This window comes from Myotis nattereri, assembly GCF_964212035.1.
Source record: "Myotis nattereri genome assembly, chromosome: 6".
Taxonomy (NCBI): domain Eukaryota; kingdom Metazoa; phylum Chordata; class Mammalia; order Chiroptera; family Vespertilionidae; genus Myotis; species Myotis nattereri.
The window spans coordinates 3630424-3650280 of NC_138081.1; the positions used below are offsets into that span (position 1 = coordinate 3630424).

The following is a 19857-nucleotide window of genomic DNA, read 5'->3' on the forward strand; positions in this document are numbered from 1 at the left end:
CACTGACCACCAGGAGGCAGCTCCTGCATTGAGCATCTGCCACCTGGTGGTCAGTGTGCATCATAGTGACTGGTTTACTGGTCATAATGGCCGCTTAGGCTTTTATATAGAGACTAGAGGCCTGGTGCACAAAAATTTGTGCACTCGGAGGGGAGGGGGGGTCCCTCAGCCCGGCCTGTGCCCTCTCGCAGTCTGGGACCCCTCGGGAGATAACGACCTGCTGGCTTAGGCCTGCTCCCGGGTGGCAGAGGGCAGGCCCAATCCCTAGGTGCAGCCCCTGGTCGGGCTCAGAGCAGGGCTGATTGGGGAGTTGGGGCGCTACCCCCTGTCATGCACAGAGCAGGGTGATCGGGAGGTTGTGATGCCACCCTCAGTCACGATCAGGGTAGGGCCGATTGGGGGGTTGGGGCACCGTCCCCTGTCACACTCAAGGCAGGGTCGATGGGGAGGTTGCGGCGCCACCCCCTGTCATGCACAGAGCAGAGCCCATCAGGGGGGTTGGGGCTCTGTACCATCACGCACAGAGCAGGGCCAATCAGGGGGTTGGGGCGCTTCCCCCGTCACACACAGAGCAGGGCCCATCAGGGGGGTTGGGGCTCTGTACCCTGTCACACACAGAGCAGGGCCAATCAGGGGGTTGGGGCGCTGCCCCCTGTCACTCACAGAGCAGGGCCCATCAGGGGGGTTGGGGCTCTGTACCCTGTCATGCACAGAGCAGGGCCAATCAGGGGGGTTGGGGCTCTGTACCCTGTCACTCACAGAGCAGGGCCCATCAGGGGGGTTGGGGCTCTGTACCCTGTCATGCACAGAGCAGGGCCAATCAGGGGGTTGGGGCGCTTCCCCTGTCACACACAGAGCAGGGCCCATCAGGGGGGGTTGGGGCTCTGTACCCTGTCACGCACAGAGCAGGGCCAATCAGGGGGTTGGGGCGCTGCCCCCTGTCACTCACAGAGCAGGGCCCATCAGGGGGGTTGGGGCTCTGTACCCTGTCACACACAGAGCAGGGCCAATCAGGGGGTTGGGGCACCACCACTCTCACACTCAGGGCAGGGCCAATGGGGAGGTTATGGCTCTACCCCGTCACACACAGAGCAGAGCCCGTGGGGGGGTGGGGGTGGGGTTGGAGAGCTCTCCCCTATCAGGCACAGAGCAGGGCTGATCAGGGGGTTGGGGTGCCTTCCCCTGTCAGGAACAGAGCAGGGCAGATAGGGAGGTTGTGGCCCCGCCCCCTGTCACACACAGAGCCACAGGACAATCAGGGGGTTTGGGCGCTGCCCCCTGTCACGCTGATTCCGGTGCCGGGGAGGCCTCGTGGCTCCGCTGATCCTGGTGCTGGGAGGCATATTACCCTTTTACTATATAGGATAGAGGCCTGGTGCATGGGTGGGGGCCGGCTGGTTTGCCCTGAAGGGTGTCCTGGATCAGGGTGGGGGGTCCCCACTGGGGTGCCTGGCCAGCCTGGATGAGGGGATGATGGCTGTTTTCAGCTGGTCACACAACCTTCAGGGTGGGGGTCCCCACTGGGGTGCCTGGCCAGCCTGGATGAGGGGATGATGACTGTTTGCAGCTGGTCACACACCCTTCAGGGTAGGGGTCCCCAATGGGTTGCTTGGCCAGTCTGGGTGAGGGGCTGAGGGCTGTTTTCAGGCTGGGGGTGACTGAAGCTCCCAACTGCTCCTTTTTTTCTTTTCTTTTTTTTATTCTGGGCCAGCTTTAGCTCTGAGGCTTGGCTCCAGCTCTTAGGCCTCCACGGCTGAAAGGTTTCTGGCCTTTGCTTACAATGTTGTGAATCTGCTGTGGTATTTGTTACAGAGTTTCTTAAACTGCAGGCTCAGAGGCCGGCAGTCGCAGGCGGGGAACGCTGGCTTCCTCCAAGCAAGCCTCATGTTAGTTTCAAGCTGCCTGGCTGCCCACCGCCATCTTGGCTGACAGTTAATTTGCATATCTCGCTGATTAGCCAATGAAAATGGTGGTCGTACGCCAATTACCATGTTTCTCTTTTATTAGTGTAGATGTGTAATTTAGTTAACTTCTGAATACTTAATTGCTAAAACATGAAGAACTTCAACAAGGTAGTAGAGTTCAGATGCAAACTCAGGTCTCCCCCACCCCAGGTTTTTCTCCCCTATGCTGCCAGAAGTCCACAGGGTTTCCAGGTCATTGAAGTTAACTGAAGTCTTTGCGTTTGGTTGTTAAAAATGCTTGACCCTAGCCCAGCTGGCTTGGCTAAGTGGTTGACCCATGAACCAAGAGGTCACAGTTCAATTCCCAGTCAGGGCACATGCCTGGGTTGCGGGTTCGATCCCCAGTGTGGGGCATACAGGAGGCAGCCGGTCAATGATTCTTTCTCATCATTGATGTTTCCCTCTCCCTTCCTCTCTGAAATCAATGAAAATATATTTTTAAAAAATGCTTGGCTCGCCCTAGCTGGTTTGGCTCAGTGGATAGAGCATCGGCTGGCGGACTGAAGGGTCCAGGGTTCGATTCCAGTCAAGGGCACATGCGCAGGTTGCGGCTCGATCTCCAATAGGAGGTGTGCAGGAGGCAGCTGATCAATGATTCTCTCTGATCATTGATGTCTATCTCTCTTTCCCTCTCCCTTCCTCTCTGAAGTCAATTAAAAAAATAAAAAATAAATAAAAATGCTTGGCTCTAGGTTTAATATCAGTTATCTCCTTTGCTTTTTTTCTGGATAAATAGTATCATACCATTTTTTTAATATATTTTTTATTGATTTTTTACAGAGAGGAAGGGAGAGGGATAGAGAGTTAGAAACATCGATGAGAGAGAAACATCGATCAGCTGCCTCCTGCACACCCCCTACTGGGGATGTGCCCACAACCCAGGTACATGCCCTTGACCAGAATCGAACCTGGGACCCTTCAGTCCGCAGGCCGACGCTCTATCCACTGAGCCAAACCAGTCAGGGCGTCTTTCTTTTTGTTGTTGTTAATCCTCACCCAAGGATATTTTTTCCATTGATTTTTTTTTTATTCCTCAAAGAGTGAAAGGGAAGGAGGGAAGGAGTGGGGGGGAGAGAAACATCAATGATTGGTTGCCTCCCGACGTGCCCTCACCAGCCAGGCATCCGGGGCTCCACTGGCAGCCCAGGTATGTGCCCTTGACCAGGAATCAAACCTGAGACCCTTTGGTGCTTGGGCTGACACTCCAACCACTAACCCACACCGGCCAGGGCAACACACACACACACACACACACACACACACACACACACACACGGCATCCTTCAAGCAACCTTTTGCAACATTACTTTAGATCAGCTTGAGTAAATCATAACTAGCCTGGCCGGTGTGACTCAGTGGTTAGAGCAGCGGTTCTCAACCTGTGGGTTGAGACCCCTTTGGGGGTCGAACGACCCTTTCACAGGGGTCACCTAAGACCATCGGAAAACACATATATAATTACATATTGTTTTTGTGATTAATCACTATGCTTTGTGTTCAATTTGTAACAATGAAATTGGGGGTCACCACAACATGAGGAACTGTATTAAAGAGTCATGGCATTAGGAAGGTTGAGAACCACTGGGTTAGAGTGTTGGCCCAGCACCAGCACCTACGGGTATTTGGTTTATTCCTGGCCAAGGGCATGTATCCAATGTAACCAGTTGACATTTCTCTCTCTTTTCCCCTGGCTCCCCTCTAATCTCTCTGAAAAGCAAGGAAAAAAAATCCTCTGGTGAGGATTAACAACAACAAAAATAGCGCAGTAGGCCTGGCGGGGAGGGTGACGCTGGAGGGAGTCAATGGGGGGAAAAGGGGGGTATTCATAATACTTTCAACAATAAAGATAAATTAAAGAGAAAGAAACAGCTGAATGTCCTTGGCTTCAAATAAGAGGTGTTCTGATGTTGTGTGTGTGAAATGCCAACTGAGCAAGGTGTTAAAAAGCAAGACTCCTTCCCTTCTTTAAAAACTGCCTCCTCCCACGTGCACGCTTATGTGTTCTGTGCTGTGCTCAAGACATGTGGATACAGGGGGTGGGGCAGGCAAAAGCGGGTAAACGGCGGATAAATGGTGGCAGAAGGAGACTTGACTTTGGGCGAACACACTATATACAGAGGATGTGTTATAGAATTATACACTTGAGACCTACATACTTTTATTAACCAATGTCACCCTCACAAATTCAATTTTAAAAGATACATGTGGGTGTGCCCTGTCCGGGGGGCTCCGTTGGTTGGAGCATCCTCCTGTACATCGAGAAGGTTTCGAGTTCTGTTCCGATCAGGACACAGAAGTGGGTTTCGGGTTTGATCCCCAGTCGCCAGAGGCAATCCATTGATGTTTCTCTCTCTCTCTCTACCTCTCCCTCTCTCCCCTTTCCTCTCTCTCTCTAAAAATCAATAAAAACATATCCTCGAGTAAGGATTTAACCAAAAAAATACATGTGGCTAAAGCAACAAGTCTTTTCAATGGATTGTGAACCCCTTACTTTTGCTTTATTTATTTTTTAATATATTTTTATTGATTTCAGAGAGGAAGGGAAAGGGAGAGAGAGAAACATCAATAATGAGAGAGAATCATTGACTGGCTGCCTCCTGCACACCTCCTACTGGGGTTGGAGCCTGTAACCCAGGCATGTGCCCTTGACCAGAATCGAACCCGGGACCCTTCAGTCCACAGGCCCACACTCTATCCACTGAGCCAAACCGGCTAGGGCCTTACTTTTGCTTTAATGTCCCTCACATTTTCATTTCAGGCGCCTCACAAGGGGTCCTGATGCCCAAAAGGATGAAGAAGAAAAAAAGCCGAAATAAATTACCGAATGTGCCGACTTTAAAACAGTAGGGAGGGCCATGCGCAGTTAAGTGGGAATGTGGGATAAAATAGCCAAGTGGGTGGATTACGTGCGCCGCAAATAACCGGAAGCTTTAGAGCAGCTGGAACTGGAACCTGGGTCCCCCCAGCCCCTCCCGCCTTACTGGGTGATTCCCCACCTGTTACCTTAAAACTGGCCGCCTGCCAGCCAGCTGTGCCATGATGCTGTTACATATATATGTATATTTTATTGTTTTCAGAGAGGATGGGTGAGGAAGGGAGAGAGAGAGATCAATGAGAGAGAATCATTGGTCAGCTGCCCCCGCAAGCCCCCTCTTGGGGATCCAGCTGGCAACCAGGGCATGTGCCGGGCCTGGGAATTGAACCTCCACCTCCTGGTTCATAGGTCCACAACCACCTGGCCAGATGTTAAGAGAACTGAACATCCCCGCAGCTCACCTCCCCGGCAGACTCACCATTGCATTTATTTTAAAATCGGTGGAGGGCCTAGGGCTGCAGGGACTCTGGGGTGAACCCTGGGCCTAGCCACCTGCAGGCTGAGCAGGAATGGGGAAGGCAGAGAGGAGGGAGGGGAGAGGCTGGGCCCGAAGGAGTGAGAGAGAAGCCCGAAAGGCCTTGAGGACAAAGTCTATGGCAAAACATGTTTCTTTCTCTGGCCCCACGCAAAGGGGAGAGACTGGGCGTGAACCGGGGCACCGGCGGCGGACCGCCCGGCCTTCCTCCCCGCCCCCCCCCCTCCGCTCCCCCAGCACGTTCCCTCTTCCAGTTTTAAGAACTGCCAGTTCTGGGAGGTGGGCTGGGGCTGGGAGGAGGGGGTAAGGGGAGAAAAATCGGATATGTCTGTAATACTATCAACAATAAAAAATGTATTTAACATAATAAAATATGGGGGGAAAAGAGCTGCCTATTTACCTGATTGCTTCTCTTTTGGAAATTTAGATGCCCCGCCCCCAGATATTCCGTGTAGATTAAACTTGATGTCAAACCGGTACCGCATGATCGCTTTCCTGCTTCCCATTTAAAGATAAGCAGGGAGACACCCTGAGGCCCCGGCGATCCTCCGGCAGCCGCCGCGGGCTGCGGGGACCCGGCGAGCAGCTCCCGACGCTCCCGTCCGTCAGGGCCGAGGTCCAATCAGAGTCCCGTTGGCCCGCACATGCCCCGCCCTCTTTAAGAAATTCGGGAAGTTTCCTATCTTTAACCCACCAACCGGTTTGAGCGCCACCGCCCCCTACCTCCCGGGGCGGGTCGGGGACCGACTGAGAGGGCGGCGGCAGCCCCCTCACTTCCGAGCGCCGCCCCCGCCCCCTTGGACGCGCCCCTCCCAGGACCCAGAAGAGTCTGGAGAGTTCTGAGGGGGCGGCACCCAGGACGCTGATTGGGCCGAGGGAGCCCGGGGGCAGGGCGCGCGGGGAACCCCCTGGAATGTTCCCGACCCGCCGCCCGGCCGAGCCCGCCGATTGGGCGAGCGGAGGGGGAGGGCGGGGCTCGGTGGGGAGCTATAAGCCCGGCGCCCGCCGCGCCGCACCAGCGAGCCCGCCCCGACCTGCCAGCTCCGCGCCCTCCGCCGACCCGCAGCCCGAGGACCCGCCTCCGCCTCCGCCGCCCGCCGCCCGCGCTCAGGCTCCCGCTTCGGAACCGACCGAGCTTCTGGTTCCCGTCGCCGACCCGACCGGGACCGCCGCTTCCAGAAAGGCCCGGACCGCAGCGCGCGGCGAGGGAGCAGGCCGCCGGCATGGCTAAAACCACGGCCATCGGCATCGACCTGGGCACCACGTACTCGTGCGTGGGCGTGTTCCAGCACGGCAAGGTGGAGATCATCGCCAACGACCAGGGCAACCGCACCACCCCCAGCTACGTGGCCTTCACCGACACCGAGCGGCTCATCGGGGACGCGGCCAAGAACCAGGTGGCGCTGAACCCGCAGAACACCGTGTTCGACGCCAAGCGGCTGATCGGCCGCAAGTTCGGCGACGCGGTGGTGCAGTCGGACATGAAGCACTGGCCTTTCCAGGTGATCAGCGACGGCGACAAGCCCAAGGTGCAGGTGAGCTACAAAGGGGAGACCAAGGCGTTCTTCCCCGAGGAGATCTCGTCCATGGTGCTGACCAAGATGAAGGAGATCGCCGAGGCGTACCTGGGCTACGCGGTGACCAACGCGGTGATCACCGTGCCGGCCTACTTCAACGACTCGCAGCGCCAGGCCACCAAGGACGCGGGGGTGATCGCGGGGCTGAACGTGCTGAGGATCATCAACGAGCCCACGGCCGCCGCCATCGCCTACGGCCTGGACAGGACCGGCAAGGGGGAGCGCAACGTGCTCATCTTTGACCTGGGCGGGGGCACCTTCGACGTGTCCATCCTGACGATCGACGACGGCATCTTCGAGGTGAAGGCCACGGCCGGGGACACCCACCTGGGAGGAGAGGACTTTGACAACAGGCTGGTGAACCACTTCGTGGAGGAGTTCAAGCGCAAGCACAAGAAGGACATCAGCCAGAACAAGCGAGCCGTGAGGCGGCTGCGCACCGCCTGCGAGAGGGCCAAGAGGACCCTGTCGTCCAGCACGCAGGCCAGCCTGGAGATCGACTCCCTGTTCGAGGGCATCGACTTCTACACGTCCATCACCAGGGCGCGGTTCGAGGAGCTGTGCTCGGACCTGTTCCGGGGCACGCTGGAGCCCGTGGAGAAGGCCCTGCGTGACGCCAAGCTGGACAAGGCCCAGATCCACGACCTGGTGCTGGTGGGGGGCTCCACCCGCATCCCCAAGGTGCAGAAGCTGCTGCAGGACTTCTTCAACGGCCGCGACCTCAACAAGAGCATCAACCCGGACGAGGCGGTGGCCTACGGGGCGGCAGTGCAGGCGGCCATCCTGATGGGGGACAAGTCCGAGAACGTGCAGGACCTGCTGCTGCTGGACGTGGCGCCCCTGTCGCTGGGCCTGGAGACAGCCGGGGGCGTGATGACGGCCCTGATCAAGCGCAACTCCACCATCCCCACCAAGCAGACACAGATCTTCACCACCTACTCGGACAACCAGCCGGGGGTGCTGATCCAGGTGTTCGAGGGCGAGCGGGCCATGACGAGGGACAACAACCTGCTGGGGCGCTTCGAGCTGAGCGGCATCCCACCGGCCCCCAGGGGCGTGCCCCAGATCGAGGTGACCTTCGACATCGACGCCAATGGCATCCTGAACGTCACCGCCATGGACAAGAGCACCGGCAAGGCCAACAAGATCACCATCACCAACGACAAGGGCCGCCTGAGCAAGGAGGACATCGAGCGCATGGTGCAGGAGGCCGAGAGGTACAAGGCCGAGGACGAGGTCCAGCGCGAGAGGGTGTCTGCCAAGAACGCCCTGGAGTCCTACGCCTTCAACATGAAGAGCGCCGTGGAGGACGAGGGCCTCAAAGGCAAGATCAGCGAGGCGGACAAGAAGAAGGTGCTGGACAAGTGCCAGGAGGTGATTTCCTGGCTGGACTCCAACACGCTGGCGGAAAAGGAGGAGTTTGAGCACAAGAGGAAGGAGCTGGAGCAGGTGTGTAACCCCATCATCAGCGGACTGTACCAGGGGGCGGGAGGCCCGGGAGCTGCTGGCTTTGGGGCTCAGGCCCCCAAAGGCGGCTCTGGCTCTGGCCCCACCATCGAGGAGGTGGATTAGGGGCCCCACCTTATCTTTTTCATATTTGTCTCAGAGGGGACCTGAGGACTTTGCTGTGGCCCTGTATGTGTGCTGTTTTTAAACTTTCAGTTCAATCTAAAGTTAGATTAACATGATTCACTTGCTTGTTTGTATTATTTCTTCTTGCTATAACCAATGTGTCCTCTAGAATTTTTTGCATGCAGTGTTATTTGGTTCTCTAGGGTGTCTTTTCTCTCTTAAATGAGTCAACACTGCCACCCTCTGTCTTATTTTTTGGGGGGATGGGGACTTTGTAAACAGATCAAAAGTCATGGGATTTTTTTATAGTTTGTAAGTTAAGGATGAAAAATAAAATGTTAATAATTTGTGCCTGTTTTTATTTGGGAGGTTAATGGGCTCTTCTGAAATATCTGCATTCCATAGACAGTGACAGGGACAGTACTTCTGAAGAAAGCACATATTAAAGGCCATGGCTTTTTGTGGGGGCTTAATTCTAGGTGGTAAATGACAACGCTGTCAGAAAATGAAAATTCTAGGTGACCATTTGATTGGGATGGGATTGTTAGAGAGGAAAGTAGGGACTGGAGCAGCCAAAGGGGTTTGGGTAGAAGAGGTTGGTGTGGTTTAAAGGCCGAGTTCAGAGGGGCTTATGGGTCCTCACTTGCACTTAGTGGTCAAAGCTTTTCAGTACACACTTCTGACCTGTGAGTCTTCCAATCTTTTGTTTAGGTTACACAGTAAGTACATTTGGGGGTGGGCAAAACAGCAAAAATGAGGGGCAGGTTCACACTCTGGTTCTATAAACCCCAGCTGGAGATCAAATGCAATTATTCATCCTCTCAGTTTTGGCTGCCTCCTTTTGTCTTATCTAAATGGCTCACTTCCACAGTTCTAAGATCATTTTGAGCAGAAATGTGCTCTAGACAAGTGACACCTTCAGCCATGGCCATCCTAGCTGCAGTCATCTAAGTGAGAGCGGAGGAGGGAGATAACTCAAGACTTCGGGGCCTGGCAATAAGAGGGATGGGGATGGGCACTCTACCGGGTTCTTTGAGTCACCCCAGTAATCCTCACCCCACCACTCTCTACACCTCAGGTATTCTCAAGCTCTTTGTATAGGTGAGCATGTGGAGGTGTCACTGCAATCACATCCAGGGCAAAATGAGCGCAAGGGATAGTTTGGGGGCCGGGCTGTTGGCATTGGGTTGTTCATGTCTGCTTCTAAGTAGCGTTTTTACCCCCATTTTAACAATCAGTGCCCTCTTTGTCCTTTTTATGGACAATCTCAAAAGAATAGCAACTTAAAGTAATAGCAAATTTAATGCAGAAAGGAGAAGATAAAGCTGTTAGAGCTGGGGAGATAGGGAAATGGGCCTCCTCCCACACAAGCCCTCCCAAAGGGTTCTTCCTGCCAGCAGATAGGAGTCCTGAACACCGCCTCTTACCTGGGAGAATCCCAGCCTGCTTCCTGCCAGAAACAGTCTGGAAACACCTACTCCGAAATCAAACAAAATTAAAATTCCATGTTATCTCTCAATAAATTACCCTCTGGGGAAATCAAACATCTTAGCAATGACAACATACAGGAAGCCCTTCTCAAAAGCTTGTAAAGGAAAGGAGTGTAAGAGTTCTTTTGGTAACTGGGCCAATTCTCAAAGGCCTGTTTTATTCACAGATAGGTAAAGTATAATATAGTCTATGATAATAGGATATACTAAGTGTAATATAGGAAATATATCTTTTAGCTTCAAGCCATTCAAGTTCTGGTTCTTTAACCTAGTAGTATGAAAATCATTTGGGCCCGGCCAGTGTGGACCAGTGGTTGAGCATCGACCTATGAATGAGGAAGTCACAGTTCGATTCCGGTCAAGGGCACATGCCTGTGTTGCAAGCTAGATCCCCAGTGTGGGGCACATAGGAGGCAGCCAATTGATTCTCACCATTGATGTTTCTGTGTCTCTCTTCCTCTCCCTTCCTCTCTGAAATCAATAAAAATATATTTTTAGAGGGAATAGGGAAACAGTAAGGGAGAAAAAGGAGGGAACCTCACGTACTTCACGGGAGGTTTGAGCTCTGGAGTTGCTATAGTAACCAATCTAAGGGGATAGTGACCAATCAGAGGGGATATCAAGGCATAAAGATCTGCAGCCTTTATAAACCGTAGAGAAAAGGGACTCAATGGGACTCTTTTCCCCTACCCACATGGGAATCTGCTTGTTTCTCAATAAATTTCCACCTTTTGTTATACCAAAAAAGTAAAAAATGATAATATAATAATGTATATATATATTAAATCATTTGGGAAGGCTAGAAAAAATATATACTCCTGGCTGGTGTTGCTCGGTGGTTAGAGTGCCGGTCCGCGCACCAAAGGGTCTTGGGTTCAATTCCTGGTCAAGGGGAAGTACCTGGGTTGCAGGTTCAATCCCCAGCCCTATCAGAGTGTGTGTGGGAGGCAACCAGTCAGATGTTTCTGATGTTTCTCTTTCACATCAATGATTCTCTCTCGTTCTGTCCCTTCCATTCTCTCTAAAAATTAATGGAAAAAATATCCTTGGATGAGAATTAACAACAACAAAACAAAAAAATATATATGCCAGGCCTTCCCCCAAGTCGATTCTGAACCTCTGCAAGTGAGCATTATATAGAGCAGGGGTCCTCAAACTTTTTAAAGAGGGGGCCAATTCACTGTCCCTCAGACCGTTGGAGGGCCGGACTATAGTTTAAAAAAAAAACTATGAACAAATTCCTATGCACACTGCACATATCTTTATTTTGAAAAAAACAAAACGGGAATAAATGCAATATTTGTATTTGCATGTGGCCCGCAGGTCGTAGTTTGAGGACCCCTGGTATAGAGTTCAAGTTGCTCAGGTGTTTCTAATGTGCAACCAAAGTTGAGAAAAGCCTGCACCAGAGGCTACTCCGGGTGTATTTTTAGAGGTGGGGGAGCAGGAAGGCTCTGCTTCCAGCCGCCCTTGCTGTCAGTGGAGGCTGGAGAGGCCTTCCAAGTGTTGACCCCTGGCAGCAGCAGCAATGAGGGGTTAGGGAACTCTCTAGTAACAGCATCTCCAGCAACATGAGGTAGAGCAGAAGAGAGAATTCCTGAGGCTAGGCCAGGTAAGTTCATGTCTCCCTCATTAGGGCAGTGAACATAAGCCATTGTCTACTTGTACACATAGCACTTTTTTTTTTTTTAATATTTTTTTTTTTATTGATTTCAGAGAGGGAGAGAGAGAGAGAGGGAGAGAGATAGAAACATCCATGATGAGAGAGAATCATGGATGGGCTGCCTCCTGCACGCCCCACATCGGGGATCGAGCCCGCAACCCAGGCACGTGCCCTGACCGGGAATCGAACCCTGACCTCCTGGTTCCTAGGTCGACGCTCAAGCACTGAGCCACGCCGGCCGGGCCACATAGCACATCTTGAAATTTCAAGCAAAATCACTTTGCAACATCAGCCACAGATACCACAGGATTCTTGGAAGAGATTTTTAAAAAAATATATTTTATTGATTTTTTACAGAGAGGAAGGGAGAGGGATAGTTAGAAACATCGATGAGAGAGAAACATCGATCAGCTGCCTCCTGCAACCCGGGTACATGCCCGCAACCCAGGTACATGCCCTTGACCGGAATCGAACCTGGGACCTTTCAGTCCACAGGCCCACGCTCTATCCACTGAGCCAAACCGGTTTCGGCAGGAAGAGATTTTTTAAAAATGTTTTAATTGATTTATTTTTATTTTTATTTTTTTTTAGAGAGAGAGGAAGGGAGAGGGATAGAGAGATAGAAACATAGATGAGAGAAAGCATTTATTGGCTGCCTCCTGCACACCCCCTCTGGGGATAGAGCTAACCACTGAGTCACACTGGCAGGCTGGAAGAGATTTTTTTTTTTTTTTAATATATTTTATTGATTTTTTACAGAGAGGAAGGGAGAGAGATAGAGAGTTAGAAACATTGATGAGAGAAACATCGATCAGCTGCCTCCTGCACATCTCCTTACTGGCGATGTGCCCGCAACCCAGGTACATGCCCTTGACCAGAATCGAACCTGGGACCTTTCAGTCCGCAGGCCGACGCTCTATCCACTGAGCCAAACCGGTTTCGGCTGGAAGAGTTTTTTTTGTGTTTTTTTTTCAGTTTAAGTTTTTAATGAAAGTTGTATATAATATTACTTTATTCCTGCATCTTCTCAATTGTTTCTTCCTTGTATTTTCCCTTTTCCTTTCCTACTTGGCGAGATTTGGCTTTACGTTCAAGGATCTTTTTGCGGTCTTTGTCCAGCTTTAGTCTGGTGATAACAACCTTGCTGGGGTGAATGCCCACATGAACCGTTGTCCCATTAGCTTTCTCCCGTTGCACTCGTTCAGTGTAGATGACGTATTTCTTCCTGTAAACCTGGACTACTTTGCCAATTTGCTGCCCTTTGTAATGTCCTCGAACAACCTGAACCTCGTCATCCTTTCGGATGGGCATGGACCGAACATTGTACTTCTGTCTCAGCTCTTTGGAAAGAGGAGACGACATGATCTTCCTTCGAATGTGGGAAGGTGCATTGAAATGCCTTTTACGTTCTTGCTCCGGTCAGAAGTCACGAAGGGGTTGAACTTCATTTTGGCCGCTGGCGCTCCTACGACGGCCGCAAGAGGGAAGAGCTGGAAGAGATTTTTTGATGGGAGCCTGAAACCTTGAGGGAAGGTAGGGCAGATAATTGCAGAAGAAAGTGAAGGATATTTCCTGCACTCACAATTGCATTCTTCCAAATTTTACTGTATGCTCACTGTGCCTAAATTATGTGACTCAAAAAGGAGACTGATTCTGTATGCTTCAGAAGCCTCAGTCACCTTGTTAGATGTGGCTTTTGCTCAAAATGTTACCGGACAGGCCCTGGCTAGGTGGCTCAGTTGGTTAGAGCATCATTCCTGTAAGCCAGGGTTTCAGGTTTGATGCCCAGTCAGGGCACATGTAAGAATCAACCAATGAATGCATAACTAGGTGGACAACAAACTGATGTTTCTCTCTCTCTCAAATCAATTTTTTTTTCATCGTATAAAATAAAACTTATAATGAAATAGATTCAAGAAAGTACTATTTTTTTCATAAAGTGTAACAAATACATACACAAAACAGTTATCATCTCATTACAAATTACAAAACAAGAGCATCTGAAAGAGAAATATCTAAATTTACACATCTAATCAGTATGCTAGCTTCTTGGGGCCAGCAACAATGTTGGAGCCCCCCAAAAATTCTTCATGCACAGTCTGCAGAATACACATTAAAAATAGACCCTCCTAGCTTTTTTTTTCTATTTATTTATTTATTTATTTATTTATTTATTAGTTAAGGTATTACAAATGTGTCCTCATCCCCCCCATTAACCCCCAACCTCCCTCCCCGCCCCGCACACTCATGCTCCCATCCCCCTGTTGTCCATGTCCATTGGTTTGGCTTATATACATGTATACAAGTCCTTCCGTTGATCTCTTCCCCTTACCCCCGCCCTCCCCCACTTTCCTTCTGGGGGTTGATAGCCTGATCGCTGTTTCTTACCAGAAGAGGTCTGGGCCCAGGGTGGTTCTGCCTAGGGCCCACTGGTGGTGTGTGGAGTCTTGATTTCCTGTAGGAAAAATTTCACATGAGTCCAGCTGGGGACTGTGAAACAAAGGAAGGCCTTAAGGTAGAAAAAGTAATAGGAGTGAGAAAGTCAGAGAAAAGGGGGCTTTGAAGACGGGTTCAGGAGGTCAGCCTGGGACAAGCTGCCACTGCCCATTGCTCTGCTGGTAGCAAGTCTTGTGGTTTCCTTTAGAGTTTAGGAGAAAAACAGCAAAGATACAAGTCCTGGGCATGCTCTAGCGAGAGTGTAGTAGATCCTTTATCGTGAGGCTTTTTATCTTTCTTTGGGTGGCAGGAATTCTAGGGGAGATCTCAGGTGAGGGTCTCAACAGAATATTCATTAGCTTTGCAGGTGTGTCCTAAATATGTTGATTTGTCAAAATGTGTGTAGAGAGGGGCCAGGGTTACTTTCTGATTAGTTTTATTTTTTACTAGAGGCACAATGCATGGACTTGGGCACCAGTGGGGTCCCTCAGTGTGGCCTGCGGGGATTGGGCTGAAACTGGCAGTCCAGCGCCGCCTGCCGCTTCTGCCTGCTGCTCCTGCTCCTCCTGGCCTCACTGCACCTGCCACTGCCGCTGCTCAGTAGGCTAGCTGCTGCTCTGCTGCGGCCTCTGGGGTGTGGCGGCCAGCTGTGAGCCCTGTGTCTGGTGCCTGTCGATGAGCTGAGCCGTGGCCCTGCAGTGGGAGCGCACTGACCCCCAGGGGCAGCTCCTGCGTTGACCATCTGCCCCCTGGTGGTCAGTGCGCATCATAGTGAGCAGTCGAATGGTCACTTAGGCATATATATATATATATATATATATATATATATATATATATAATTTATTTTTTAAATAATTATTTTTTTATTGATTTCAGAGAGGAAGGGAGAGGGAGAGAGAGATAGAAACATCAACGATGAGAGAGAATCATTGATCAGCTGCCTCCTGCATGTCCCACACTGGGGATCAAGCCTGAAACCTGGGCATGTGCCCTTGACCAGAATCAAACCCGGGACCCTTCAGTCCGAAGGCTGATGCTCTATCCACTGAGCCAAACCAGCTAAGGCAATAAAGACATATTTTAAAAAATTGTTTGGCTTTGTCTAATTACTTTATCTCAGTTTCCCTTATTCCACTTGTCAAGGAATTTCCCTAGCTTCTTACTATTCTGCCTTAAAAAGATGCCAACACACATCACCAAAAAAACACTTGCATTTATAAATGAGGGGGTATAGATGGTCCAAGTAGGTGGGATTTGGGATAATGTACAAGTTTATGGATTAAGGGGCAAGAGCAAATGACTAAGGAGGATTGCTGAGAGCGAAGATTGGTGGAGAATAGGGCCTGGCTGTTGCCACCCACCCCGACTGCGCTACCTTACATGGGGTGCTGTTCAGAGCCTCCTGAACACGCCACTGTTTTTGGCCAACTCCCATGCTCAGAGTAGGACCTGAAAACGCAGGGCGGGGAGGAGCTGTTTCCTGGGTAGAGCCTGTTTGCAAGATGAGAAAGTTCTGGAGGTCGGTTACACAACGTGAATACAGTGGGGCCTTGACTTGCGAGTTTAATTCGTTCAGAGACCGAGCTCGTTAAGGAGTTCCTTAACTCAAATTACTCTATCAACTCAATGCAAAAAATTGGCCGAGAGACAGCTGGTATCTCAAAAAACTCGTTAGTTGGGACACTCGTAAGTCAAGGCCCCACTGTATACGTTAACACTACTGAAGTGGACACAAAAAAAGGTTAGAATGGTTTTTTTTAAAGATCGGATTTTGTATTTTATTTTTTGTTAATCCTCACCCGAGGATACTTTCTCATTGATTTTGAGAGAGTTGGAAAGGAGAGGCGTTAGGTCCGCGCCACCAGGAGCCAGGCCAAGGGACGTGCGAGTTTAAGAATTGCTATGGCGTCCGGCTTAGCCCGTGTGGGCTCAGCCCGTGTGGGCTCAGCCCGAGGGGCTGGCTCAGGGCGGCCCCCAGCGGGAGCTGCCTGGACCTCGGAAGGGAACGGGATGGCTGGCGGGCGCACGGCCCAGGCAGAGGGGGCGCCCCAGTCGGCGGGGGCGTGTATCTGATCTTCTGCAGAGCAGGCCGTTTGCTTCCAGCTATGGGAAAACTTATCACAATATATTCCAGAAAACATGCCCAACAGGAGGGGCCAAGGGTAGTGCATCCTAACAAGAGGGGGGGGCGGGGGGCAGACAGAGAAACAGCGCATCCCTCCCCCACGCCCGGACCGGGGCCCGAGCCTGCGCCGCCCTAGACCCGAATCCCACCCGGACCCTTCAGTGCGCAGGCTGACACCACAGACCGGCTAGGGCTCGGATTCTGTATGTAAACATGTGCAGCTCACTGTAGTCAGTTATACCGGAAACATTTAAGGAAGAAAAAGATACGACGCTAATGTGCCTGGCAGGGCTGTGGGCCCCCGTGGCGCTGCTAACTCAGTGTCTGTGCTCGTGGCGGGTGACAGTCCCCGGGAGCGAGCGGAGCCCACGCTGGGCCCGGCGAGGACCCGGAGCGGGAGTCCCGCCCCTCCGGAGGCCCCCGGGGAGCGCTCGCTGCGCGCGCATCGGCGGCGCGGACTGCCTCCCGCCTGGCCAGTCGGGCACCTGTTTTTTGTTTTTCAAGTACTATTCACAAAATATCTCTGAATAGTTGCCCGGGAGAGTGTGAAACATTCACTGATGGCCTCTCTCACTTTATTTTATTCTTGTTTGGACGAACAACGGGAAATGTCGCAGGTGGAAGCAGGCATCTAAGAGGACAGCTACGGCCGCCAGGCCCCGGCTCACGCCGCCATAAATAGCCCGGCCTCGGCCCCGTGGGCCTCTTTGTCCCGGGACCTGCCTCCTGGCGTCTGTGCGGGAAGCGCGGTGCCAGCCTGCCCCCAAAGCGGGGGATGGTGGGGACCCGGCGCCCCGGCCGTCTGTGCGCCGCTCCCCGGCAGGTTCTACGGGGCCCAGCCGGGGAGGGGACCGCAGTCCCGGGCTGAGCGGGATGAGTCGCCATTACAGACTAGAGTATCTGATGCCTGCGTGACGCCGCTGCTTGGAACAGACCCAGCCGGGGCATAGGGGCTCGGCCAGAGTCGTCCCGGCCTCTGCTGCCTCACTGGTTTCTTCGTGGGCCCCGGGTCCCCGCAGGCGGGCCTACAGCGCCTGGAGGGTAAGTGGGTGTGCGAGGCGGAATGGCTGCGCTCGCCGGGGTAGGACGGGGATGATGACCCCAGGTGATTCTGAGTGTCTCTGACGCCATCACCGCAGCGCGCTGACCACCTCCCCCGGGGCTGGATCCCTGGTGCTGGGGAGAAGTTGGTGGCCGGGAACCCTTGTTAACCGCTTACTCCTGTTTCGTTTCTCCTTTAGGGGTGTCGGTGTCCACCGGCGGCATCCTGAGGAAAGGTGAGTGGCAGGTGTGAGAGCTCTCCCGCTCGGAGACCGTCCTTTTTCTTTTTCTTTTTCTTAAAAGAAAAAAAAAAAATTTTTTTTTTTTTTTTTTTTTTTTTTACGGAGAGGAAGGGAGTGGGATAGAGAGAAACGTCCATGAGAGAGAAACATCGATCAGCTGCCTCCTGCACAACCACTACTGGGGATGTGCCCGCAACCAAGGTACATGCCCTTGACGGGAATCGAACCTGGGACCCTTCAGTCCGCAGGCCGACGCTCTATGCCCTGAGCCAAACCGGTCAGGGCAAGACTGTCCTCTTTCATGGGCTCCCCGGAGCCTGCTGCTTTCCAGCGAACAAATGCAACAATGTATACATTCCGTTCATTTGGTGATTTTTCTAGGGACACTTTTTGGTTTACATACTTTGGTGATTGCTTTTGAAAAATCTGTAACTCCCTATATGATGTTTCTCCATCACTTTTCCTACATTCTCTGCAGTTCTAACTTATTTCCTCTTTCCTTTCCCATCCCTGTGTCTTTGAATGCACTAGATCCCTTCCCAGAATGGCTTCCCCTGATCCAGGTCTCCCTAAGTTGGGAATGATGATTTCTCAGACTAGAGTCTCTGACGCTGGCTCTGAAGTGAAAAAATTAAGTTCTGACTCATTTGGGGAACTCTGGATATTTGGATCTCTGAGAAGAACCCATGGGTGGGTCCTACCTCGGTTTGTCCTCACTGGCTGTTCTGTTTTCATCTTTCTAGCATGAGTTCTGGTAGCCCAGCGAGGGCAGTGCCCTTTCAGGGATCAGCCCCTGACCTGGTGGACAGCCTGCATTACTCCTGTTGGGAGGGTTGGCATGCCTAGGTGGTGAACGGTTCCTGCCACTTCCGGCTGTGATAGAGCCAGGGTCCTCCTCTCTGGCTACTATGGTGAGTCTCTGGTTTTTCCTGCAACCCCAGAGTGGTAGTGATGACCTGGTTGGACTAGAGTCTCTGAGGATCTTGGAAACCATCTGATCCACTGATACCATCTCCCTTTTACTCCCTGTGGTAGCTTTCCTGCCTGTCCAGCTTGATGTTTTTGATGGCCGTTGCCTGTGTGGTTCTAATACATGCTTCTTTTGTGAAATTTCAGGGTTTTGCTCACTCAACGGATGCTATATGGTGTTGGGCAGATGTAGGAACTCCCGTCTTTCCTGCATTAGCCAGTGTGAGCAGCTGTCAACCGGCCGGAGGAAAACACTGCCTAGAGATTTGGGAACAAATATCAGTAGCTTTCGCTTCTTTAAACAGGTTTATGGTTTTATCAAAAGATTCCAATAAAACACATTAAAGCAAATGAAGTGGATTCTTTGGTCTCAGTGAAAACAAGATGGTTCGAAAAAGCCTTTTGCCAAGTTGGTTAAAACAGATTGTTTAGATGTATTTTAAAAGAATATACTGGTGGTTGCAGAGCATGGGGAGTTTAATAGGTTATAGTTTTACAGGATTAATAAAGCTATGGAGAGGGCTGGTAGTGTTGATCTGGAATTGAACCCAGGACCCCCTGGTGTGCAGGCTAATGTTCTAACCACTGTAGCACTGGTCAGGGCTTCAGTTGGTAATTTAAAAAAGATAATTGATTTCAGAGAGGGAGGGAAAGACACATAAATGATTATCTCATTGATTGGCTGCCTCCTGCACGCCCCCTGCTAGGGATCTAGCCCGCAACCCAGGCATGTGCCCTTCACCGGAATCGAACCCGGGACCCTTCAGTCCACAGGCTGACTGCTCTATCCACTGAGCCAAGCCGGCCAGGGCAATTAATAAACATTTTTTTAAAACATATTTTATTGATTTTTTACAGAGAGGAAGGGAGAGAGATAGTTAGAAACATTGATGAGATAGAAACATCGATCAGCTGCCTCCTGCACACCCCCCACTGGGGATGTGCCCGCAACCCAGGTACATGCCCTTGACCGGAATCAAACCTGGGACCTTTCAGTTCATAGGCTGACACTCTATCCACCGAGCCAAACCAGCTAGGGCTCTTAATCACTTTTGCTAGTGTTTCTTGAATTGCCTTGTTACTCCTGGAGGGCAAGTTCACCTGCTCCCATTTGCTATTCTGAGGTAACTGGGATGGTGCAGGGGAGGGGGGGGCGGGTGTAGAAGAAGAATTGGACTTTTTCCTCCATGGCAATATTTAATTACCATTAAATATTAATGATAGAAGGTCCTAAGCACATGATTCCATTTGGGTCTCAGGCCTCATTTTGTATCTCTTAGCCACCGTGTACTGTACTTTCTGCATGCTTTGGTTCACTTCATTGAATCCCTAAAAATGAACTTTGTCCACTTTACAGCCAAGACAGGGAAGGCTCCCTGGTGTTAATTTGCTTAAGCCCAGAGATAGGAAGTACCAGGATTCAAATTC

The 19857-nt window shown here is 51.5% G+C and overlaps 1 protein-coding gene, 1 long non-coding RNA gene and 1 pseudogene across 3 annotated transcripts; 2 read left to right on the forward strand and 1 right to left on the reverse strand.

Moving 5' to 3' along the window:
- Nucleotides 1–6417: 6417 nt before the first annotated feature.
- On the forward strand, nucleotides 6418–8810 carry HSPA1B (heat shock protein family A (Hsp70) member 1B). The gene has a single exon (XM_081094288.1). It carries the CDS (start codon nucleotides 6538–6540, stop codon nucleotides 8461–8463), a length of 1926 nt encoding a protein of 641 aa, XP_080950414.1. The 5' UTR covers nucleotides 6418–6537; the 3' UTR covers nucleotides 8464–8810.
- Nucleotides 8811–12296: 3486 nt separating this feature from the next.
- LOC308520912 (large ribosomal subunit protein uL24-like) lies at nucleotides 12297–13079 on the reverse strand (annotated as a pseudogene). The gene has a single exon. The product of its transcript is annotated as a large ribosomal subunit protein uL24-like (transcript).
- A 3707-nt stretch (nucleotides 13080–16786) lies between these two features.
- Nucleotides 16787–18778, forward strand: LOC308521116. Its single transcript, XR_013996139.1, has 4 exons — nucleotides 16787–17218; nucleotides 17419–17454; nucleotides 18204–18371; nucleotides 18577–18778. It is a non-coding gene; the product is annotated as an uncharacterized lncRNA (long non-coding RNA).
- The last annotated feature ends 1079 nt before the right edge of the window (nucleotides 18779–19857 follow it).

Excerpts from the sequence above, each read along its gene's own strand:
- HSPA1B (XM_081094288.1), top strand. The coding sequence starts at position 6,538 with ATGGCTAAAACCACGGCCATCGGCATCGACCTGGGCACCACGTACTCG.